Raw genomic sequence first — 23,712 nt, 5'->3', positions numbered from 1 at the left:
CTGAACCTAACCCAACCCAACCGGACCTAACCCAACCTGGCCTAACCCAACCAACCAAACCTGACCTAATCTGACCTAACCGAACCTAACCCGACCTGACCTGACCAAACCCGACCTAACCCAACCAAACCTGACCTAAACAAACCCAACCCAACCTGCCCTAACCCAACAGGACCTAACCCAGAGGAACCCAACCTGACTTAACCCAACTCAACCTATCCTAACCCAACTGAACTGACCCAACAAAACCCATCCCTACAGAAATCAACCCAACAAAACCGAACCCTACAGAGCCCAACCCTACAGAACCCAACCCCACAGAGCCATACAAAACCATAAAAAACCCTACAAAACCGTAAAAAAAAAAAAAAAAAAAAAACTACAAAACCTTAAAAAAACTACAAAACCGTAAAAAAAAAAAAAACCTACAAAACCTTAAAAAGGTTAAAAAAAAAAAACCTACAAAACCATAAAAAAAGTAAAAAAATAAAATAAAATAAACCTACAAAACCGAAAAAAGGTTAAAAAAACAATTAAAAAAAAAAAAAAAAACTACAAAACCTTCAAAAAAAACCCTACAAAACCGTAAAAAAGGTAAAAAAAAAAAAAAAAAAAACTACCAAACCCTACAAACCCCTCCCCTCCCTCCTCGCCCCCTCCCCGCTCTGCCCCCCCCCTTCCCGGCCCCTCCCGCCGCACCCACAACACCACCACGTGGCCAGGCGCGTCCCTTCCCCACCCGCAGCCAATCGCCTCCCTCCCTCCCACCCCGGTGGGCGGGACCTCCCCGCTTCTCCCCTTTCCATTGGCCGAACCGCATGCCCATCCCCCGGCGGGGCGGGCCTTACGGGGAGCCGCCGGCCAATGGGAAGCGGCGGCGGCGCCGCCAGCACGGCGGGGCCGGGGCCGGGGCCGGGGCCGGGAGCGGGGCCGGGGCCGGGCCGCGGGCGCTGCATGGCGGAGCTGGGGCAGGGGCAGGGGCTGGGGCTGGGGCTGGGGCAGGGCGGGCCCGCGGCGCTCAGCTGCTGCTCCTACAACCAGGACCGCACGTAAGCGGCGGGGGGAGGCCGGGGGGTGACGGGCGAGGGGCAGCGGGGCCGCCACAGGAGGGGGCAGGGGGGCCCTGAGGGGGTCGCGGCCTGTCAGGGGGCCTGGGGGGGGGTCCCGGGCCTCTGAGGGGGGGTGTGAGGGGGACTGGGCCTGTGAGGGGTTCTTGGGGGGGTCCTGGTGCTGTGAGGGGGCCTGTGGGGGTCCCATGAGGGGTCCTGGTCCTATGAAGGGTCCTTTGGGGGGTCCCGGTGCTGTGGGGGGGCCTATGAGGAGTCCTGGTCCAGTGAGGGGTCCCTTGAGGGGTCCAGGTCCCATAAGGGGTCCTGTCATGGGCCCTAGTCCTGTGAGGGGTCCTTTGAGGGGTTCTGGTCCTATGAAGGGTCCCGGTGCTGTGAGAGGGCCTATGAGGGGTCCAGGTCCTTTGAGGGGTCCTGGTCCCCTGAGGGGTCCTTTGAGGGGTCCCAGTCCTGGTCCTGTGAGGAGTCCAGGCCCTTTGAGGGGTCCTGTGATGGGTCCCAGTCCTGTGAGATGAGGGGCAATGAGGCCTGTGGAGGGCTTGTCACGCCCTGCAGGTACCTGAGGGAACACGTGTGGAGCTGGGGGTGGTCTCCTCTCACAGATAACCAGTGATAAGATGAGAGGGAACGGCCTCAAGTTGTGCCAGGGGAGGGTCACGTTGGAATTAGGAGATGTTTCCACTCAGAAAGTGTGGTCAGGCGTTGTGCAGGGAGGTGGCAGGGTCACCGGCCCTGGGGGTGTTCAAGGGAAGGTTGGATGGGGTGCTTGGGGACAAGGTTTGGTGGTAGGGGGCATTTGGAGGGTTTTTCTAACCCTAGTAGTTCTATGATGCTCCACCCAGGTCTGCAGCCCTCAGCACAAGGAGGATGCGGGGCTGCTGGAGCAGGCCCAGAGGAGGCCACAAGGATGGTCAAGGGGCTGGAGCACCTCTGCTGTGGAGAAAGGCCGAGAGCTGGGGATGCTCAGCTACAGAAGAGAAGGGACCAGGGGACCTCACTGCAGCCCTTCAGTGCTTGAAGGGGGCTTATAAAAAAAAAGATGGAGAGGGACTTTTTGTTCAGTCAGATGTTGACAGAACAAAGGGGAATGATTTTAAACTAAAAGAGGGGAGATTTGGAGGAAATTCTTCACTCAGGGTGTTGAGGCCCTGGCACAGGCTGCCTAGAGAAGCTGTGGATGCCCCATCCCTGGAGGTGTTCTGTCCATCTCTCTGTCCATCCATCACCCCAGGATCACACAGTGGGTGACGTTGTGCTGGCCCACAGGGGTGCTTGCTTTCTGCAGGCTGCGGCAGCCACAGACAAAGCACAGTGCTGGGGTTTCCCACCTTACGTGCTTGAGGTTGAAGCTGGAGTTGTGCCTTGACAGATCGCTGGGTCAGGAGCTGCCCCGGACCCTTATCTGCAGGAACTCAGGCCGTAACCTTGCCATCAGATCTCATCTCTGTCTTGTCTTTGCAGCTCTCTGGCAATTGGAACTACAACTGGATACAAGCTTTTCTCCTTAAGTTCTGTGGAGCACCTGGACCAGGTCCACGAAAGCAGTAAGTCTCCTCTTTCTGAGCGGTGGCTGACAGCTTTAGCTGTGTTACTGAACTTCGGCCTGCTTTGAGTGATTCTGTGTACAGCTGCTGCAGAGATGGCATCTGTCTCTGCTGTTCCCTTATCAGGAGAGGAGCAGCTCTGTTTACTGCCCGGTGCGTAGCAGCCTTTAGAGCGAGCTGCAGCCTCAGAGAAGCTTCTGAGTCACCCGCAGTACTTTCACAGAGCTGGAGGAGTCCCATGAGCTTAGAATCCAGCTTCTTTCTCACCCCTTTGTCAGTCTGACAGCAGCAGCTTGTTCTGCAAGCCAGCGTTCAGAGCTAGATCACTGCTGCATGTTTCAGACACGCCTGGGAAGCTGCAGGCCACCAGTGCAGGTTCTGTGATATTTACCTTGAGATGGTTTTAGTGGGCTTCCAGTGTAAGAAGGTCACTCACAGGCGGCTTAACAGCCAAAGACAGGTACAGCCTTCTGCAGCACACACTCTGTAGCCTGGTTCAGGCCTTCACCAGGGTTGTTTCAGCCGAGATGCACCAAACAAGATCCAACTCACCCCCAGGAGATGCCTCCCTCCCCGCCAGCTGTAGTGGGAGCTTCTGCAGCCAGGCATAGCTGCCTCATCTGTGGCACAGTTCAGGCTCCTTTGCCTTACAGGGTAAGTGAGCTGCCATATGGCAGCAAGCCACAGCCATCTTTTCAAGTTGTTTAGGAGCTTGGATTCCCCTCAGAGGCAGATCCAGAGACAAAAGAGAAACAGATCCCTGCTGGTGCTGTGCTCAAGGTAATGGGCTGAGATGCAGGAATATCTTCAGAGCAGTCCTTGTACCTCCAGTGCAGGACAGCCTAAGCCCTGGGTATGGTTCAGGGCTGTCTAATTAGAAGGTAGAGTCCCTGATGACTCAGGTACAAGTCCAGCAGGGCCGTTGTAACGGTGCCTTTTCAGGGTAAGAGGAGTCATCCCAAGCAGTCACTGCGAGACATCCCACACCACTGTTCACCACAGCCATGCCAGAGCTCTGCAGAGAGCATGACCCTAGTGAGGAGGAGGGATTAAACATATCAACTTTCCCCTGCCTTAAGGAGGCTGGGAGAAATCAGACACCACACAGAGTGGCCAGCGAGTTCCACGCAGCTTGTTCCTTACCTCAGTAAGCTCTGGCATGCTTGCTGCCTCCAGGAAGGTCCCTAACCAAGCTGACTCTCATTTCCTTTGGTAAAGGTGAGGGCTTCCTTTTTATATCCCGTTCCCAAGGATTGCCTGCAGCTGGAGAGCCCTGCCCAGGAGGGGCACAACAGCATTCTGCATCCAGGGCGGTTTCCTTAACCCCTTCCTCCTTTGATGCTTTGTGCCCTTTATGAGAAGTTTTTAACAAGAGCAGATGTTGAGCTTCTTAGCACAGAGCCTTCCAACCCTATTCCCTCCTGAGTCTCATTTGTCACAGCAAACCAGCCAACCATAAACCAAGCTAAAGGCTGCCTCGCTTTCCTTCTGTGCCCAGATGAAATCCCAGATGTTTACATCGTGGAGCGTCTGTTCTCCAGCAGCCTTGTGGTCGTGGTCAGTCATGCCAAGCCACAGCAAATGAATGTCTACCACTTCAAGAAAGGGACGGAGATCTGCAACTACAGCTATTCCAGTAACATACTGTCCATCCGGCTGAACCGTCAGGTAAGAGGCTGGGGAATTGGGCTGCCCAGAGCTCTCCCAGTTTGGCTCTGTGCTGGTGCTGACTGTGCACGGAGCAGAGGCCAGCTGGGACCCTGCTGCCTGGCTCTGTTTGCACTCTGAACAGGGCTTTGAGGGGTAGGTAGGTACACGTTCTCCTCTGCCAGCTCCACCTCACGCCTTGTAACCTCTGAGAGAGGAGGAGGAGGGCTGTGGATGTCACCTGCCATAACTGCTTGAGTAAAATAATGTTGGGTCCTTGTTTTCTTCGCGGTTACACAAAGGGTTTTTGTTGTTTGTCTTCTTGCCTATTCAGCACACAGTTCTGCCCAAAAAAAATACCTTTTCATCTTCCTCCCTCCCTTGGATTCCACTTCCTGACTTCAGGACCACCTCTGCCATCTTTGTTGCAAATGAAACTGTCAGTGTTGGTAACAAAATCCAAGAGTATCTTAACCCCATCGATGAGGCAAAAAAGCTGCTCAAGTACTGCTAGCTGCTGGGTTTTATTTTTACAGGTATAGGAAACATTCTGGCCACTGGGAAGAAGGCTTTTAGATTGTTCTCTGAACTGACACAGCCTCACACAGTCCTGAGCCCTATTTGTAGGATTTAAAGTCTCTTTTTTTTCCATAATTATTTTCAAAGTATATGCCAAAAGAAGCTGAGGACATTTTACAATGAAGAAATGAGCAGTCTGGGTAATTGTATATAATCAGCCTCTCCTCAGTTAGCAACAGTGGGTCCTGCAGTAAAGCTCTCCCGTAAGGAAACTCTGGGTTGAGTTTCCAGTAAAGCTGTGTTTGACGAGAAGTTCCTGTACTTCAATTAAATCTGTCCTAAATTGATTTTTTTCACTTAAACGTACAATGGAGCTGGCAGAACGAGGACTTCCGCTGAATTGCAGATAGATGTATATGTATAAAAATAAAGTGGGAGGTTCTGCTTAGCAGTTCTAGGAAATCTGGGAGTAAAAGAAGTCTGGGATTTTTCCCATGTGCTGTTCCAGTGACTGAGGATGATGTGTAGGCAGCCTCGCTCCTTGGCTGCGTTACGAGCTTGGGTTCAAATCCCAGGCTGAGCTCACCCACCAACCATAGAACAAGCAAACCTGAAGAGATTTGAAGATACTACAGATAGCTGGGCAGGCAGAAGATAAATCACTGAGCTTTGATGAGCTAGAAGCCAAGGGCACTGTCCCCAGAGGAGAGATTTCTACCTGTGCAGCAGAGCTCAGGGTGTGAGCACGACCCTCCTCCTTGGTGGAGGCCCCTGCTCTCCGGCCTGGGCAGTGCTGTGATCACACCCGTTGTGATACCTGAATTTCAGAGCTAACTCGAGGTCTGCCTGCTGCTCTGACCTGGGAGCCCAGAGGAACACCATCCAAGTGCAGAGTAATAACTGTTTTGTGCAACTGTACAATTTCAATCTGTATTCAGTATTTAAGCTGGTGGCAGTGGGGTTCTGCTTGTGCTGTCATGTTTGAACACCTTCCTGGGGTTCAGTATGAAAGCCTTACTCTTCTAAAAGTCCATATAAGGCTGAGTCCCATACAAGCCATTAACACAGGAAGACAGTAACGAAGCAGGAACAGATCTCAAACAAATGGTAAATGTTTTGATTTGACCTCTCTGTGGAAAATCCTTGTTGTGCAAGCAAAATAGTCCCTCGGTTGTTGCTGATCCATGAGAATTCCTTGTTTCAGGCTCCACTGTAACTCGAGTTTGCATTAAACTAGATCACAATTTATCTCAAAGGGGCTGATAAGGCTGTGCTGTGGGATTGCTGAGAAGCTCTCCTGTAACCTCCCTGGATTTTCAGTTACTGTACCAAAACCCTCCTGAATTCTTTGGAGAGCTTTGATATTTTTTCTGGCTGTGTCCATGCCCAGCATGTTTAAGTCCTCAACATACAGCTCAGCCGCTAACCTGAGCCCTGTCAAACTGGAGCACTACAGAGAAACGCAGGAAGCAGGGCCTCGAACACTGTGTAGCAATCGCAGCACCAAGCACCTTCTCTGAGGCTCTGTCTGTGTGCAGAGTGAGGATAAAAACCTTTCCTCACCTCGACAGCTCTTACACTGATGCCAGCCTGGGCTGCAGGGCTGCACAGAGGGCAGGAGGCAGAGAACCAGCCCTCTCCACTCCCAGTGAGCTTGCCCAGGCCTCTTTTGCCTTTTCACCTCCCACCCCCATCACTCTGCTCGTCCTTTTCCTGGGTTTTGTCCCTGTTGGTGCCAGCCCTCCGTGCTGCAGCTCTGGCTGCTGTTGTTTAAAGTCTTCCTTCACCTGTGCAGCACTAGCAGCACGCCGTGCAGTTCTGGGAAAGCACAGGGTGGCTTTGCCGAAGTCAGCTGTATAAATATTGCTCTGACGGTCTCTGCAAGCCGATGGCTGTTACTGGAGAAAAGGCAAAGTCTTCCTGGAAATGCAAAATGGCTCTGACACAGCCCCAGATGCTGTGGTTAGCAGGAATAGAAGTGGGAAAGAGTTTGATCCGAGAGGAATGGTGGAGGAAAGCAAAGATTTTCTAATGTGGGTGTTTTCAAGTTAGTAACTGAACTCCACATTTAGCTACTAAATAAGTGGCCTCATTTCTAAAGAGGTGGAGGCTTCCTGTACATGGATTCGGATGCTTCATCTTCAGGAGCCTGGGCAGAGTCTGACCTTACATTTTTATTGGGATATTTTCAGGGCTTCTGGACACTTGGCACTAATACAGGTGGAGCTGTGCGCTCCCTGGGGTTAGACAGCACAACCCCTCGGCCAGATCCAGAGCCCGGTCCCAAAAAAGCCTCTGCAAAATGCTTCTGTAACACGTAGAGATCTGAGACACAAAGCTGAGTGATCACAGAAGCGGTGGCCTCATGCTCAGGTTGCAACATTAGGCTTCCTTTTTCCTTTCTGCCTTTCCTGCCCATCGTTTGGCAGCTTCTCGCTTAGCAGCTGCCTCTTGGCTGAGGGGGTGGGTGTTCCTGATGAGTTCATTCCACAGAAGAGGTGCAAGCACATTAACAGAGAAATACCCTGCCCGTCTGCCAGGATGGTGTAAATACTAGATGGGAAGCAGTAACCCCTGTGACCGTCCCTGAACAAATTGTTCCCGCCCAGTTTTATACAATTCTACACAATTCTGGGCACACGCAGCACAATCCTGCCTGCTGATGTCGACACGTTGGGTTTAGCAGAAATGGGAGGCCCGGTGCTTGGGTGCTTGCTCCCAAACTGGGAAGAAGTCAGGGCAAGGGGCAGGCAAGTCCATCTGTAGGCATACTAACGAGCAGGAGTGGCAGCCTCTCTGCACTGTGGCCTGTATGACCAAAAAGTAAATTTCTATGACAAAAAAAAAATGTAATGGAAGTAATTTGCTATGAAAAAAACATAAGAGTTGGGGTAGAAATAGATGGTAACCAGGACCTAGGGTGTAACCCAGGCGTGTCCTCATGTTCTGGGGCCTGGAGATGTGGAGGATCAGCTCTTAAAAGGAACAGAAATCACCACGTTTTATCTGCTTTCTAATGCAAAAGCAGATGATGCAGGCAGCTCTCAGAAGCAGAGCTGTACAAAATCAAAGGCTGTCCAGTGAGAGGGGATGCAGAAGCAGAGGAGATCACATTTCTGTCGCATTTCAGTAAAATCCCTGCAGAGCTTTTCTGGCAGCAAAGATGAGGCTGTGAGAGCTGCGGGAGCAGCAGGTAGAGGCATTGTGCCTGCGCTGGTGAGGTTCTGTTCACGTCCCTTGTGTCCTTGCAGAGGCTGATTGTTTGCCTGGAGGAGTCAATTTACATCCACAACATTAAGGACATGAAGCTTTTGAAGACAATTATGGATACGCCTCCCAATGCAACAGGTAAGCGCAGCAGAACTGCGTGAAAGGCAGAGCTGGGCTCTGCAGGAGCTTTGTTCAGCCCCGGTATTCGTGCTAGAATTAAACCAGCCTGCAGTCTGTGCACCCGCAGCAGCACAGCTAATTCAGCACTGAGCAGCCAGCAGTGTCTGGAGGCAGTCAGCTGGGCTTGTGAGAGAGGAAACCTTGCTCTGCCCTGAGCAAATGCTTCAAAGGAGAGCAGAAACGGTCAGCAGGGTTTGAGTGAGGTTCGGTCTCACCCCATCCTCCTGCAGGATGGCCACGCAGCTTCCCAGAGCGCGCCTTCGTTCCCTGTACAAGTGAAGCTGTAGGGCAGGCCAGGACCTCAAGCTTCCCTCCGTGTACAGGACAACTTCAAATCCTTCAGCTCTGGGGCTCTCTGCCCTTCCTTCTGCCCCGTGTCAGAGCCCCGCAGCGCTTTGCAGGAGCCACACCATGCCTCGGAGCACCCAGGGAGTTCCCAGCAGCCTGGGCCGCCACCTGATGTTACACCAAGCACACGGGAAACCCAAAGGGCAGGGCAGGGCAGGGCAGGGCAGGTGGCAGCAGAACAGATCCTCCCTGTGCAGCATGGGGTGAATCCGGCCTTCCTGCTGATGGGAGAGGAGCTATTTTTAGCAGTGAGCAGGGAAAGTTGGCTGCGTGCCGGCGGCGCGCGGTGCGATCCCGTCACCGGCTGCGGCATCGTCTCGGGGGCGGCTGCCTGTGAAGTTATCGATGCGCTCACGCCTGGCTGCTTCTGGGCTTTCAAGGGATGCTGTTCCAGCTTCTCCCCTGACCTACTTCAGGTCTTAACAGATGGCCTCTTCATATGGATTAAATGTCCTCAGCGCCGCAAATATAATTACAGTTTAAAATCTTCCTGAGAAAGCCCCGCCGTGGCAGGAGGGACGGGGATACCCAGGCCTGGAGCTGTTTGCAGGCGGGCTGAACGGTCAGGTCCCAGTTTAAGAGCAGCAGCAGTCAGCAGTTCCTGGGACAGGACGAGGCTGCTGCGGATCGCAGGACTTCATATGAGCTTAATTTTCTAAAACCCTTTTACCGCAGCAGCTGTCACCGAATGAGCTGAGTGACAAGTGCTGTGCCACGTGTGCTGCCTTTGTCCCCAAACATCTGCGCTGCTCCCAGGCCTGACCTCGTGCACAGTGTATCCGGGAGGCTGAGGCGGCCCAGCCTTCTCTCTCCTTTGCCAAGCCCTTTCCGAGCAGGGATCCGGGGATTTTCTGCCCTCCCCTGGGGCAGTCACTGTGAGATCTGCACCCGCCACTGCTCAGAACCCAGCTCCCGACCCTTCTCTCTCCTTCAGCTGCTTGGCAATGCAGGGCTGGGCCCGGGGAGCTCACAGCACGCAGGGGCAGCCAGCACTGCTGTCTCACAGCTCGGGGGGAAGTGTGGTGACCTCCAGCTCCCTCACACGCACAGGCTGGGAGAGGCGATGCTTCCTGCAGTGGTGATGTGCACGGACTTTCCAGGCTGACTGCACACGCTCCGGGCTGTCCCCTCGGTGAGGTCTGCCCAGCCTCCTCCACGCAGGAGAGAGAGAGAGAGGAAAACGCCCGGGGAGGGCGAGTCTGGTGTTTTTCGTGTGTGCTCAAAGAAGGAGTGAATCTTTTTCCTGAGAGGAAACCACGCTGCTTAGTCGTGAGCTTCCAGCTCCAGGCGAGAAGCACCCGAGCGTGTCTGAGCCCGTGGGAGTGAAGCAAAGTCCCCGGGGCAATGCAGCGCCCTGGGAGCGGGGCTGGCTGCTCGCCACCCTGAGCACACCGGCGTGGGAGCCTTTGCCATGCAGGAGAGCGCCGGTGGCTCCTGTCCCCAGCGAGTCCCAGCCTGATTTGCTCCAGGGAAGGCAGGAGAGCCCAAGGGAGCGCCGTGGCTGCGAGGTGACTCATGGCAGAGGCAGGATTTGTGCTGAGGAGGTCACTGAGCTCCTGCTGACGTGCGTGCCACGAGGGCTGAGAGCTGCAGCTTTGGGAACCACCTCGTGTGGATCCCCTCACCCCTCAGATCCCACTGGAGCTGCTGGCTGGGGAGCCAGGCCAGGCTTCCCTAGTGCAGCAGCCTTTCTCCACGCTGCTTGGGGAAGCCACCTGTGAAGCAGCACTCCCAGGGGCGCTGTGCTGAGCAGTGCCAGGCTGTGCCCCCTTCCTGAGCCCCCCGCTGCATGCACCAACCCTCACCGGGGCTGTCAGGTGCCGAGAGCAGAAGGGCATTTTCAAAGGCTGCCCGTGTCCCTTGTGATGCCGTTTTTCTGTGCGTCCCCGAGGTCAGCTCAGTACACTCCATCTGTGTTTTCCCCTGGCCTGGTTTCCCGTTTGCCTCTTCCAGACAGGCGCGGAGCAGAGGGAGAGGCTGACTCACGCCGGCCGGCTCAGAGCTCGCTTTGTTCAGCTGGAGCCTTCTCTCGATCCTCCGCTTAGAGGAAGGGCTGTGACAATCCCCTGGGCTGGGGGAAGACCCTCCTCAGATGCCCCCCGTGCTCTTCACAAGCAGTCTCTGGGCTGTCCTTGCTCTCCTGCCACCCCTCCCTGTGTGGGTGCCATCCACCTGCCTTTTAATTGCCAGCACTTTGCTGCTGCAGCTCCTCTCCTCCGGCGCGCACGGTCCCTGGCACGATGTAAACGCTTCTGATTGATGGGGAGTGGACCTCTGGGGCCCCTGGCTGATCCCGCAGCTCCTGGCTCCGCTGCTGCGGTCTCTTTGTTTAGTTAGAAACAACGATCTAAAACAAAAGCTTCAGCTGATCCTTCCCTGCTGCTGGGCCGGGGCCAGGGCAGCGTCCTGACACGACGTGTGCGCGGCTGTGCACCTCCCTGTGCGCGTCCTGTTCAGGGAGTGTGGCACGGAGCCTGGTGGGATCCCCGGCAGCCTTTAACCCCGCAGCTTCCTCTGCACGTGGGGCTACGTGGGACCCCGGGCAGCAGCCAGGAAGCTCGGGGTTGTGCCGACCCTCTGAGTGGGTTCTGGGAGGGATGGGAGCACGCAGCCACGGTGCAGGAAGCGAGTGAGACCCATTGCTGTGTGCGACAGGAGCCGCTGGGATGGTCCTGAGCCAGCAGCAGAAAGCAGAGGCAGGAAGGGATGCTCTTTTCCTAGGTCACTCGGGGGGCAGGCGGATGGAGAGGCCGACACACACATCCATCCATCCATCCACTTGTCTCCTGTAATTCCTGCTCTCTTGGAAGGGGATGTTTGGGAGACTTCTGCTCATGTTGGCACACAAACAGACGGTCGTTACAGCGTAGAATTCCCTCCATGGTTACAATTCAGCTAGGTTCAAGTTTCCTTGTTTGCCAGAACCTCCCTGCGCAACCGTGGCATCTGCTGTGCCTTTCTCTGCTTCCCTTTTCCTCTGGGAGAGGGAAGTGGCACTGCCCAGCCCCACAGCTGCTGCACAGGCGTCCTTCTGGGGCTGTGTGCAGGGTGCACGGCTCACCCGAGCCTCCAGGTGTGTGCTTACACCCTGCTCACATCCATGGGTGTCCAAGAGAGCCTGGACAGGAGTCCTGCTAGCCCTGAGATGTCCCTCCTTGTGCTTTGTGTTTCATGGCTCTTGCCTTCTCAAAGGAGATAATGAAGGGGAAGAAGCCCAGACCCTGCTACTGAGCAGGACCTGGGCTTTTTCCGAGCAGGATTTGGGGGAGGCCGTGGCGGGGAGCAGGGAGCCGTACTGGCCCACACCAGCAGGTGTCCCCACGGCTGAGGCATCGCCAGCACGCAGCCGGCCCGTGCCTGGTACCGGCCACTGGCCCAAAATAAGGCAGCGCCTCGACCCCCGCCGTGTGCGTGGCCACATCTCCACTTTGTGTCCTCCAGCAACAAACAAGCTCAGCTGCACCCCTCTCGCCTTGCCAGGTCTGTGCGCTCTCTCGATCAACCACGCCAACTCCTACTTGGCTTATCCCGGCAGCGCGACCAGCGGAGAGATCGCACTTTATGACGGAAACACTTTGGTAAGTGCAGAGCTCGCCCGTGTGGATACCGGCAGGGCCTGGAAACAAACAGCACCACAGCAAAGCCAGCGGGGCCTTTGGGGAGGATGAACAAATGCACTCTGCCGAGCTAGGCTGCAAGGAACTCCTGGGGAGGCAGCCTCTGAGGTCAGAACATCCATTTCCCAGCTCTGGATGTGGAGGTAAATGTGCCCCCTGCCTCTGCAGCTGGAGGGCAGCTGCCAGGCTGACACGGACAAGGGTTCACGTGAGCTTTGGCAGCGTGCACAGAGGGAACGATGTGATTGGGGTGGCTCACGGAGGTTGGAGCTGCTGCATAGTGCAGGACCTGGGCAGCTGCTTTGCCCTGCTGCAGGCTGGAAAAGATCACAGCATCACAGAATTGAAGGGGTTGGATGCTGAACCCAAAGTCATGGGGAGGGCAGGGTGCCCGCAGCCCCTCAGGAAATCTCTCCCTGGCTAGGGTCACGCTTAGCTGCAGTTTATGCCAGGGCTTTGGATTACATAAGGCTGCCGCTCTGTACGTGCAGCAGGAGCTGAGGATCTGCAGCAGGGGAGGAGCAGAGCTCGCAGGGAAGGCGCACTGCTGCTGCGAGAGGTTCTAGCGAGGGCCTGGGCTCCCCGCAGGCATCCGAGTGGCGTCACTGCAGCAGCGTGTGCCATACAGGCACGGTGTGCACAGAGCAAGGCGCACAGAGACCTGCCAGGCTGCAGCGAGGGCACAGCCACGAGCCTGCAGCCTGCTGGGGTGCACCTGAAAGGAGCTCTTTGTAATCCCAGCGCCTGCCGTGCGCAGGGAGGGAGCTCGAGGTGGGGCAGAGATAAGAAATGTTGAGGCTGCTGAAGGGATCCCAGAAGCGTGATACGGTCCTGTGAATACACACAGGAGGTGCTGGACAGGGAACACCCTGCCCTTACGCAGGCCGAGGAGCAGCGTGTCTCTCTGCACTCACATTCCCTCCTGTCCTACAGAAAACAGCCTGCACAATTCCTGCCCATGACGGCCCTCTGGCTGCCCTGACCTTCAACTCCACCGGCTCGAAGCTGGCAAGCGCTTCCGAAAAAGTGAGTGAGTGAGTGAGAGAGTGAGTGAGAGAGTGCTGCTGCATTAACCTCGTGGCCACAGCCAGCCCACAGCTGGCAGAGGGCTCACAGCCAGCCCTCGCACTTCGTCTGCCTGCTGCAGGGAGAGCAGGGCCTCGGGGCAGCCCCTTCCTAAAGGCAGCTCACAGGGGAGGGGCAATAAAGGGATAATAAAGGGATTCCCACTTGTAAGAGGCCGCTGCGTTGTGTTCATGTTGACCCGGGCTGGCAAACAAGGCCTTCGTGTGTACGGAGTTTCCTGGGTGTGTCAGAGAAGGGGCTCACGCTCTTTGCCCTGCTCCTGTGTGATCTTTCCACTTGCATTTTTTGCAGGGCACAGTCATTCGTGTGTTTTCCATTCCTGGTGGGCAAAAGCTCTATGAATTCCGGCGAGGGATGAAAAGGTCAGTTCATTCTTCTGTCGGTGACAAGCTGACAGAGGGTTCCCGGAGCAGAAATGTAAACACAGGGGCAGGGCAACGTCAGATCCTGGCGGCTCTGGCATCTTTTGCAGAAAGAAAACAAGGGCGAGCGTATCAGATAGAAATGTCATTGTGCCAGGAGGCCACGCTGCGCCCAACTGCCGCTGGCAGTGCAGTGATTCAATTCAGTGTGCCACGGAACGGGACAATTGCAGGGAACAGAGGTAGATTCAGCCCATTTACTCCATCCTTCTGTTGTTCCTTACTTGAAATAATGAAGTCTCCGGAGTTATCCTGGCTCTTGTCTTCTCAAAGGAGGTGTTGTGAAGCTACAAAGCCATTTGCGCAGAGCCCAAGTCTTGATGGCAGCGATGGGCTGTTGCTGCCCTTCTGTAGTCCCTGTCAAATGCTTCAGGAGATCCTTTCCTGATCTTCCTCTCTCCCCTATCGCTGACCTGTGATTTTACACGCCTGCAAGTACACGGCCTGACATGCCTGACATACCCTGGCCATGCTGCGCCTGCATAGAAAAGACGCCACCTGCACCTGGGCCATCCAGCTCCTTGGATGTCCTCCCTGGCCTTTGCAGTTCCAAAAGCTTCAGCTGCTGTGGCGAGGCAGCCTCAGGAGCAGCCAGGCAGGGGGCTTCTCTCTCTGTAGGGGTCTCCCTCCTCCCTGTCCTCTTCTTTGAACAAAACCCAGCAGGTCCCATTCGGTAACGTGCCAAGAGGTGACCAGCCCATGTCTCCTTGGCCCTAGGTACGTGAACATCAGCTCCCTGGTATTCAGCATGGATTCCCAGTTCCTGTGTGCTTCCAGCAACACGGAGACGGTGCACATCTTTAAACTGGAGCATCTCACTGACAGGTGAGGGGGATAACCTGGGCTCACCTGCCTGCCCCAGGGCTGTTTGTGCTTCAGGCACCTGCCTTTACGCAGCTGGCCTCCGTTTCCTCGCCACATACTCTCCACCAGCTGCAAACTGTCTCGTTAGCTTTGTGTCCTGACGGGCTCACTCCTTGGAAAGCCACACACCGTGTCCCTGCTGTCAGCTTCCCAAGGCCTATTCTGTGTTTATGAGCTGCCACTGTCCCCTGCCTCCTTCCCTGTCTCCAGCCTTCCCCTGGCAGCAAGGTGCTGCTCGTGCTGGAGCTGCCAGAGCAAACCCAGGCTCTCCGCTGTGCTGGGGCTCTCCACGAGCTGCCAGAAGGCTCCCACCAGAGGCATGAGAGCCCTTGTGGCTCACCCACAGGAAGGGATTCTGCTGCTGCAGGAGAGAAAGGGGAATTTTGATACCAGATCATTCAGTCTGTGAATGTGCTACTATGAGTCTGTCCTGGCAGGGCAAGGGGGTGCTCTGCAGGCTTCTAATGCTGTGGTGGGCACCAGGAACAGAAAGTGCAGCACAGGGATCAGCTCCGTGTTGTTTTCCTTGGTGCAAACACATCAACCATTCTTGGTAGACAGAGAAGGGCTTCTGTAAGGGTGCCCAGGGGCACAGCTGCTCCAAAGAAAGCCTTCCACATAAGTGAGATCAGGATGATTTTCATCGTTCCTAATCTGTTCTTGTACGGATGGCCGTGGTAGCCCTACTGATGCTGCTTTGTGACCCCACAGCCGGCCAGAAGAGCCTCCAACCTGGAGCGGGTACATGGGGAAGATGTTCCAGGCTGCTACCAACTACCTCCCTGCCCAGGTATCAGGCATGATAAACCAGGACCGAGCTTTCGCCACTGTACGCCTCAACACCTCCGGGCAGAGGAACGTCTGCGCCCTCTCCACGTACGTATTGACACCCGTGGCCCCTCTGCCACACCAGCCTTTGAGCAGACACAGCTATCTGTGGGGAACACCACCCTGTGGCCCGTTATCTGGCACCCGTGCCTGCTGCCGAGCACGCAGCATGTGTTTGCTGCTTCCGTGTGTGCGTGCAGCCGTCGCGTGTGGGCTCACAGCACTTTTCGTGTTAGGATTCAGAAGCTGCCTCGGCTGCTGGTGACCACCTCAGATGGACATCTCTACATCTACAACCTGGACCCGCAAGATGGAGGAGAGTGCGTCTTAATTAAGAAACACAGGTACAGTGTGCTGGAGTTCCCTACCCGATTGATCCAGAGGCTGATTTTGGAAAATTAAGAAAGGGAATTTCACCTGAAAGCACAAAAGCAGAGCTGTAGGAGCAAGAACTTTAGAACTGACTTGTGATTTTAGTTGCTTGAGCTGACAGACATCAGAGAGGACCGTGTCAGCAGGCAGGGACCTGGGGCATCTTGCAGAAGAAACCAGAGACATCCCAAATCCCCTGGCAGCTGTGGGACATCTCAGCCTAGATGGCAGAGCTGGACAGGCTGTGCCTCAGGAGATGTCTCCAGCAGCAGAGCACTGACCACCGGGGGGGCAGGAGAGCAGAGCACCTTCTCCAGGCAGGAGTGGGTGCTGGAGAGCCGATTTTGGGGGTGTGATGGTGTGGAGAGGCACTGGGAGCTTCCGTCAACAAAAACTCACACACACGCATGCCTGCAGGCTCGCGGTGCCAAAGCAGAGCCTGCCGTGCTGCCGTTCCGTGTGCGCGCCAATAAAACGAAGCGCAGAGCCCCACATCTGGGCTCCTTGGCTCCAGATGTGAAGCCTTTGGGGTGGGGTGCGATGTAACATGTTCTCTCAGCCGGGACGTGGCTGCCGGCCAGGAAAATGCCAGCAGATTTTTTTTTATTTTTTTTTAAAAAGCCACAAAACAAAGGCACTTGAAAGCTGCGCTGTCCAGCATGCTCCGGCCGCCGGCCTCCTGCCTCCGTCAGACCCCGCTGCCGCCCCCGTGCTCCCGTTGTGAAGCAGCCGTCCGGAGCTGGCAGGCCAGCGTCCTGTGTGGGTTCCTCTTTTAGCATCAGAGGACTGAAAAGGGCCCTTGGGTCATGAGTTACATTACATCACACTATATCTCTGCTCAAACTCCGTCCCAAACTAGCCAGCGCTGCTTTTCTCATCTAGTCCACTCCTGTTGGAAGCCCTTCGGAGCCCCCTCCGTGATTAGAAACACTGTTTGCCTTTGTAACCTAAAGCTTTTGTGGTCAGTCTGTTCCCTTCTATTCTCATGCCAGCATTGTCCTCCAGCCGAAGTAGTGCTTTCCCTATCTTCTGCTCCCCCCTGCTTTATTTGTGGAGCACAATGATCTCCTCTGCAGTGCTCTAAGGGCTGCAGGCACAGCCTGGCCGCACTGGTACAGGCGGGTGAGGTGCTTCAGGGAGACGTGGATGCCCCCCGTGTATCAGCCGGTGCTGGGGGAGGAAGGACGGAATCAGCACTAACTCTTCTCCCCTCTTGCCCCTCTACAATCAGTCTGCTTGGCTCAGGAAAAACGGAGGAGAACAAAGAAAACGACCTTCAGCCTCCAGTACCTCAATCGTACGCAGCGACTGTAGCCAGACAAAGCACAGTGCCTTCAACTTCGACCATGCCAGGTGAGCATCGGCTGCCCTTCCCTGGGGCAAAGGAGCAAGAAAGCCCCTGGAGCAAAGTGGCAAGGTCCCAAACTTCCAAAGGTTCGTTGTAGCAAAACACCCCGTGACTGCAGGGCCCTCTGGAGCTCACCCAGTCCCTCCCCCGGGATGGCTCAGGCGTTCTCTGCTCTGCTTGCTGGGCCCCTTGTGCAGCGCCGCTCACAAACAGGCCCCTGGCCGAGCAGAAACCACATCCGAGCTTTGGAGCTGGTCCGACAGCAGCCTGCCAGCTGCCAGACGGGTTTCCAGGAGTTGGAACCATGGCTCTGGAAGTCAGATCTCACTATTTTTTTTTTGCGTCAAGTTCACTACAGATTCTCCTGAACCTGTTACACTTCACAGAAACAGAGCTAGCACTGACCTGTTATTCCGTAGTGTTGAGTGCATACAGATGGGGATCCCATTTTGGAATTGGGGCTTACATTTGGGGTGAGAGGAAGCCAACTGCTGCCACAGGAGCTAGCCACGTAGTCCGTTCCCTAACGGGTAGCGCTGACAGAGATACCTTTCTCCACAACCATCCCTCGGTGCTCTGCCAAATGCCACAGGAACCAGCTCTGGGTTAGATCAGTGATAAAACAACATCGCAGCTGTTTGTTTCCAGCCTCCGTGCATCCATTTATCAGCCACGTTCTGCGTTTTCACTTTGGCAGGTTATTCGGAGGACGGCGGCGCCCTGCGAGGAGAGGTCATCCCAGAGCATGAGTTTGCAACCGGACCAGTGTGTCTTGACGACGAGAATGAGTTTCCTCCTGTGAGCATTCGGGACCCCTAAAACAGCAATTCAGCCCTCATGCTAAGAAGAAAGTGTTAACCTCTTACAGAAGAGATACTGTTGCCCTGACCTTGTCCCAGTTCACTGTGAAGCCTAAAATAACTAATTAAGGTATAGGGACAGTGCCAGGAAAGTTACACCCCCCTAAATGGCAGTTAGGGATGGGGCAGAGATGATCAGTGTAATAATTAGAGAGGGAACCGAACAAAGTAGCAGAATGAAGTGCAGATCCAGAGCTGACCTTTGTGCCTTGCTCAGATTTTTAGTATTAGCAGGAGTAGTTTTAATCTGAACAATACCAGCATTTAGAAATAAAAATGTAGTATTCCCTGTTGCATTTCCAGTCAGTTGTATTAGTTTATGGGAAACAACTGGAACATACCTGAACCTCATCAGTCTCACCATTTCCGAGCTGACTGAAAAGGAGTCTCCTTTTCTGAGTACAAAGCTGAATAGCATTAACAGAGTTTTAAACCTTTTTTTGATTTTTAAGTAGCACTTTCTCAGTTACCATTGGAAGAACACACTGGCTTTATAAAATCTAACTTAAGCCTGGCAGTGTCTCTCCTGCTTCTCTTCCTATTATATAAGCATTTATTGTGTTAAACATTTAACTGTTAACTGGACAGATGTTGCTTATGGTACTGTAATCAGCAGTGTCTTCTTAATAACAATGCATTAATATAGCAGAATATTGTAATGGATTTCCAGTTGTAGACTTGGCAGAATTTTGAAACCTTTACTCCATTTTTACATATCCTGCTGCTGGAGTTGAGCCTGAAGAAGGAGGAAGCGAAAGCTTCATTGGGATCCCAGGATTTGTTCCATATGCTGAGGCTGACCTCTGTAAGGCACTTTCATATTAACTGATGCAAAGTGTTATTTATATAAAGGATGATTAGCTCACGGCTCCCTTTGAAACACTGCCTAGGAGCAGCTCTTCAAGTCACATAATCCTTAGGCTGATTCTCTTTTCTTACCTGTGACACAGCCTGGTACAAACCGAGAACAAGAGTTCTCTATTTCCCCTAAATGTCCCCTATGAAGGCCATTTAAAATGTCTCCCCTTTGGTCTGTTTGGCTGCAGAGAAGCTGCCAGCCCAGGCATCTGGAAGGAATGTTCCAAGGAGCAGCAGGGCCAGAGAGAAATCCTTTGCTTCCTCCTGATGAACCTGCTCTCCAACATGTGCTTGGGGGACACGCAAAGGCCAGCGAGCAGGAACCACGCTGCTCCTGAATGAGCCTGCCTGCTGGGACTGTGCTGTGCAAAACCAGCCCCAAACCCCCGCTGTACAGCAGCAGGCCCTTTATTAAATGGACTTTGATCTGGCAAAATCCTGTGCTGTAATTAACCCGGCAGAGCAACTTACATGTGTAACGGTAGGGAGGAGGTGGGGGGGGAGGGAAGGAGCTATCCACAGCTACTCCCTGGTGCGGTGGCTTCGTGGTTGGAGCTTCCAGCTCGTGTCTGCAGCTAGGACCTCAGGTTTTTCCCCTCCACTGCTGACGGTAATGTGTTTTGCATCTGGCCTACTAGCTGGCTCCTGCTGGGTTAGTGCTTACGGAGGCTGGCTCGGGATGTTTTGATGCTCTGAATTTCACTGAACTCCGCTGTTTTCTCAGTGCTGCAATGTTCGGTCTCGGTGACTCGTTCGAGAGGGGTTTCAGGGATCGGTCACTTCTGCGAGGAGAAGGAGGGAGAGAAAACCTGACCTTATCCAACAAAAATGTTTTGACAGCGTTCTGTTTTGCAGAAACATGGGAAGGGTTGTGTTTGTTTTCCAGTGTGCAACAAAAAGACGTTTAAAAACCTCAAAACTTGTGACAAAATGGAATATTCACCCGCAGCCCACGCCACGAGCGTGGCTTTGAACTCAGACATACTTTTGGAGAAGCAGCCGTGCTTAGATCCAGCAGTTCTGCTCCATTTTGAAACATTTTGCTCTCAAGTGCTGGTGAGCAAGACTCCAGAGGCTCAAACAAGAAATGCAGCTTCAGCCTAACGCACGATGTGGTGTGATTGCAGAAAACGGCCTCTTCATTAGCTGGAAGGAGGGACAGGTCAGAGAAGAGATGAGAAGCCCAAGGAGGGCTCACACAACCTGCCCTCACCAAGAATTAATGTGGCTATTGAAACTAATTATGGCAGCACTGCTGAAGAACCCTGTGGCAAGAGGTTAAACACGTTCAGTTCCATCTCTCGCTTGCACTGATGGGATGGATTAAGTGCTTTCAGGTCCGCCAGTGGCTCTGGAGTAGCTGTTGAGCTTCTGCAGGAGGTGCCCAGGCATCACGGAGATGGACAGCGGGCTGAAGCCTGAGGGGAGAAGGAGGTGCTGTGCTGAGACTGGGAGGAGGCTGCACCATCGGACGGCTTCGTGGGAAGAGAAGAACGAGCCCAGCTCTGGCTGTGTATGGTTGTGATGGTCCCAGCCGTTTTCTCATCACCTGGCTAAGCAGTTGTCACTCCTCTATGGATTCATCGGTGTCATTGATGTTTCCAGTGGTGTTGGGAGTTGCTGGTGTGTGCTGGAGCCTGGCAGGGTGCTGCTCAGCCTGTCAGGAGGCACCACAGGGTAGGGCTGTGAGGTTTGACAGAATAAATCCTACAGGATTGAGCAAGAACGAGGCCAGATGGTGTGCGTGGACCAGAAGAATCCGTACCAGGGGATCTCCTAACACTGCTGGAATTCAGTAGGAAAGGGGATTTCTTTCAGCAGCTTGGGCAGTGCCTTTCCAGGCAGACGTGATCAGTCCTGCGTCTGGCTGCGCTCTGAAGCTTGTCAGCTTCAGGACCGGAGCTGATGTGAAGGCTTTATCAGGACAGGCACTTCATTCCGTCGGGATGGGTTGTGGACAGCAGTCAGCTGTCAGCTCTTCATCCCCTCGCTGATGCTCAGTCTTTAAAAACATCCCCTTCACTCACAGCACATTGATTCTTGGCTGCCTCCAAAACTTGCGGGCAGCCCTGCTGCTAGCAGAAGGCGATAGATTCGGCTGTGGAACTGCAGGAATATTCAGTAATATTTCAAAGAGGGGCTGAGCAAGTCTGGCCACACCTAAGTGGCCTCATGTTCCTTACACAGCTCCTGCCCCCGTAGCTCAGACGGGCATTTGGGGCAGCTGGGGCTTGCAGGGTTAAGCCCAGCTTATCAATGCAGCACCTGAGCTCCTCAGGCAACCCAGCACCAAGGCTTTGTGCCTCAGAACCAGGCAAGTGACGTTCCTGCAGGCTGTGGAGGGGATGAACGGGTACAGCCCCTCCGGCAGCCGGGTGTGGGGATGGCACCGGCACCGCTGGGGGCTTGCGGCCAGGCTGGCACCCAGCCGGGCAGAGCCGTGCCCTGGGGTCTGCGTGGGGGCACCCACCCGGGGGGCTCTGCCCGAGCTTCCAGAAGCAGGTGTGGATCTTCCCGGGGTCTCTGATCTCTTGTGGCGTGTGTTTGAATGAAGTGTCTCGGGGTCTTTGCTGCTCCCCATTTCCTCTCCGTGCTTTATCACTGAAACGCGTTGCTGGTACTTGGGGTAGGCTTCCCCTCACCCCATTCAGCCCCAAATGTAGGTGTTTAGCTCTGGATTCCATCTGGAGGCCCCAAAGAGCCCCGTCCAGCTCCTTTCCCCTCCTGCCATGCCAGAAGGTGAGCTCTGGGAGCGCCCAGTGGGGCAAATGAGGCTCATCCCGAGGAACCCAAGTCCTGCAAGCATGGTGCGCGCCGTGCCATGCCAGCTACATGCAAGAGACCCTTATCGCCAGGCCAGATGGTTCCTGTTCCCAGGGCTGTAAATTTGGGGAGGGGGGGAGTAAATAAATAAACCTCTCACAAATCTGCCTTGGAATGGAAAGTAAAACACTGCAGGACATCCCTCCCCCTTCTCGTCCCATGTGCGTAAAAGCGACTTGAAACACACCCTGTTGCTGGGAAAAGTAAGGCCATTCTGTTTTGATTTTGGTAGATAATCTTGTGCCGTGGAGGTCAGCCGGGCAGAGCGAAGAGGTCATGATGAGACGCAAACATCCGCGCGTAGGACAGCTGCTGGGAAGTGCTTTGGAAAAGCCAGGAATTTCGAAGAAGAGGTTTGCGTGTCCTCAAGAAAAGGAAAAAATACAAAAAAGAAAAATCCAAGGTGGGCCACTGCTTTTTACTCCAGTACGTGTGAGCGACTACCTGGCCTGCCCGGCCCGCCAGCCCCCTCTTTTTAATCGTGTCTGGGCGGGTGTCAATGTACTGTCTGCACAGCGCTATATTTAACAGGTATCCTAGAACCACATTGTAAATGCTAATTTAATCAGATTTGTATGTAACCAGAATTTTATATACCCGTTTTTTTCCCTTTTCTAATTTATGCCGTTTTATGTGTATAAATGTACTTACAGCGAGAGATATTGAACTTATGTCTTTGTACAGGATAAGCCTATTTTACCCAGGCAAAGTATTTTTGCAGTGATATTAGAGAAGATGCAATTTGCTCCGTTTAAAGACAGAAATAAAGTCACGGTCTGTCCCTGGCAGCTCGCTGCCCCTGCTCCTGCTGTTCTTTGTGGGGCCCTAAAGATGTCAGTCTTGATTAAGCTTCAGCGAGTGGGTTTGGGGCGCTGGTGGGAGGGAAAAGGCTCCGGCTGTGCCTGGCCCCAGCCTGGCCAAAGCCGCGCTGCCCTGCTGCTGGCGGCCGTGCCAGGCCGGGAGGGCAGGAGGCTGCAGGCCAGGGCTAATTGCAGCCGGTTGGGCAGCCCCCTCTAATTTGGGCAGCGCTGCCCGTAATTACAACTCCCAGTTCCCTGCGGCTGGTGTAACACCTTGCTTCGATTGAGACAAGCCGCTTACGGCTTGTCCAAAGAAAGATCTCGGGTGCGTAAATTGGAGGCCAAAAGCGTTTCAGAAAACCCTCGCTCGGCTGCTGGGAAATCCTGGTGGTTTCTGAGTTTCAGCTGCGCCCTCTGTGTTGCCTCCACAACTCCCCAGGCCTGTGCCTGTGCCCACTCACACCCCAAAAGAGCTGTTCCCACCCCACAGCATCGCACAGGAGCTGCTTCTCTGCCTGGAGCCCTGCTCTGCTCAGTTTTAATGAAAAAAATTACTTTTTCTCAGCCGCCGGGCCCTACCAAAAGTCTTTTTGCGCGCAGAGCCACCAGGTACTGCAGTGAGCTGCTCCTCCAGCCGCAGGGGAATCCTGCAGCCGGGGGCACAGCCCTGCTCTGAACAAAGCTGCACCCACGGGGACCCCTCTACCTGCTCCCCCTGACCCATGACTAAATCACCCCACGGCACAGAGCGAAGCGAGCCGCAGCCTCTGTCCCTGCCCTCTGGCCAACCTCAAGCCCGAAGCAAATAGGAACAACAGTCAAATTCACCAAACCAGAATGGGAAAAGGAGCAGCTCGGGCAATTATTTGCTTAAAGACAAAGCCTCGTTGCTCTTCTCTCCATGCCGTGGTCCAGCGAGGCCGCGGGAGGCGCTTGGCATCGGCAAGCCACGTGCTGTGCGCTGCAGCACGGCACCGCCGCTGGATCTCGGGAGTAATCTGCAACCGAGACGTTGTCTGTGGCAATATCCTCCAGAGCCCGGGCGTAAGCGCGGCTGATTGCAGGTAGCACTGCCTGGTACTCTGCGGATGCCACATCCAAAGGCTCCTGTTCCTGGATATCGCGATCCAGGTTGAAAATGAGGGGTGGCTGGTGGCGCTCCTCTGGCCCAACGCTTCCATCACAAGCCTTCGCCCCTCCTAGGGAGAAAAGCAAACACCACGGGAGTCCCAGGCTGCTCACCCCTGCCCCGGCACCACCTCTGGGCTCCTCACCAGTCCGTGGTGGCCCCTTCCCACTATGACCCAGCCCTGGCAGCC

At 54.6% G+C, this 23,712-nt stretch overlaps 2 protein-coding genes and 1 long non-coding RNA gene across 6 annotated transcripts in view; 1 reads left to right on the top strand and 2 right to left on the bottom strand.

Annotated features, from left to right (window-relative positions):
- The first annotated feature begins 883 nt into the window (after nt 1-883).
- WIPI1 (WD repeat domain, phosphoinositide interacting 1) lies at nt 884-22,381 on the top strand. Of its 2 annotated transcripts, none has more exons than XR_011088839.1 (13): nt 884-1,049; nt 2,529-2,611; nt 4,110-4,279; nt 8,029-8,125; nt 11,996-12,093; nt 13,066-13,158; nt 13,510-13,580; nt 14,358-14,465; nt 15,216-15,380; nt 15,569-15,676; nt 16,936-17,057; nt 17,750-18,717; nt 21,826-22,381. XR_011088839.1 is itself a non-coding variant. In XM_068655437.1 (13 exons), the coding sequence occupies exons 1-13, from the start codon at nt 955-957 to the stop codon at nt 21,871-21,873; spliced, it is 1,359 nt and encodes a 452-aa protein (XP_068511538.1). In that variant the 5' UTR covers nt 884-954; the 3' UTR covers nt 21,874-22,381. The 2 variants fall into 2 exon arrangements, 1 of the variants encoding a protein (XP_068511538.1); XM_068655437.1 differs by having other exon boundaries at nt 17,750-17,850.
- On the bottom strand, nt 1,875-3,840 carry LOC137841937 (uncharacterized). The gene is made up of 2 exons (XR_011088840.1): nt 3,755-3,840; nt 1,875-3,643 (listed from the first exon to the last, which is right to left on the bottom strand). It is a non-coding gene; the product is annotated as an uncharacterized lncRNA (long non-coding RNA).
- ARSG (arylsulfatase G) overlaps nt 18,713-23,712 on the bottom strand; it is a 44,390-nt gene continuing 39,390 nt past the window's right edge. For 2 of the 3 annotated variants that reach the window (XM_068655434.1, XM_068655435.1), the window contains one exon: nt 22,137-23,592. In XM_068655434.1, the coding sequence (XP_068511535.1) occupies nt 23,264-23,592 (329 nt within the window). In that variant the 3' untranslated portion in view covers nt 22,137-23,263. Of the gene's footprint in view, nt 19,553-22,136; nt 23,593-23,712 lie in introns of those variants that run through there. The other variant, XM_068655436.1, reaches the window with a different exon arrangement.

Source organism: Anas acuta, chromosome 18 (assembly GCF_963932015.1).
Source record: "Anas acuta chromosome 18, bAnaAcu1.1, whole genome shotgun sequence".
Lineage (NCBI taxonomy): Eukaryota > Metazoa > Chordata > Aves > Anseriformes > Anatidae > Anas > Anas acuta.
This window is presented reverse-complemented; position numbering and strand designations above follow the sequence as displayed.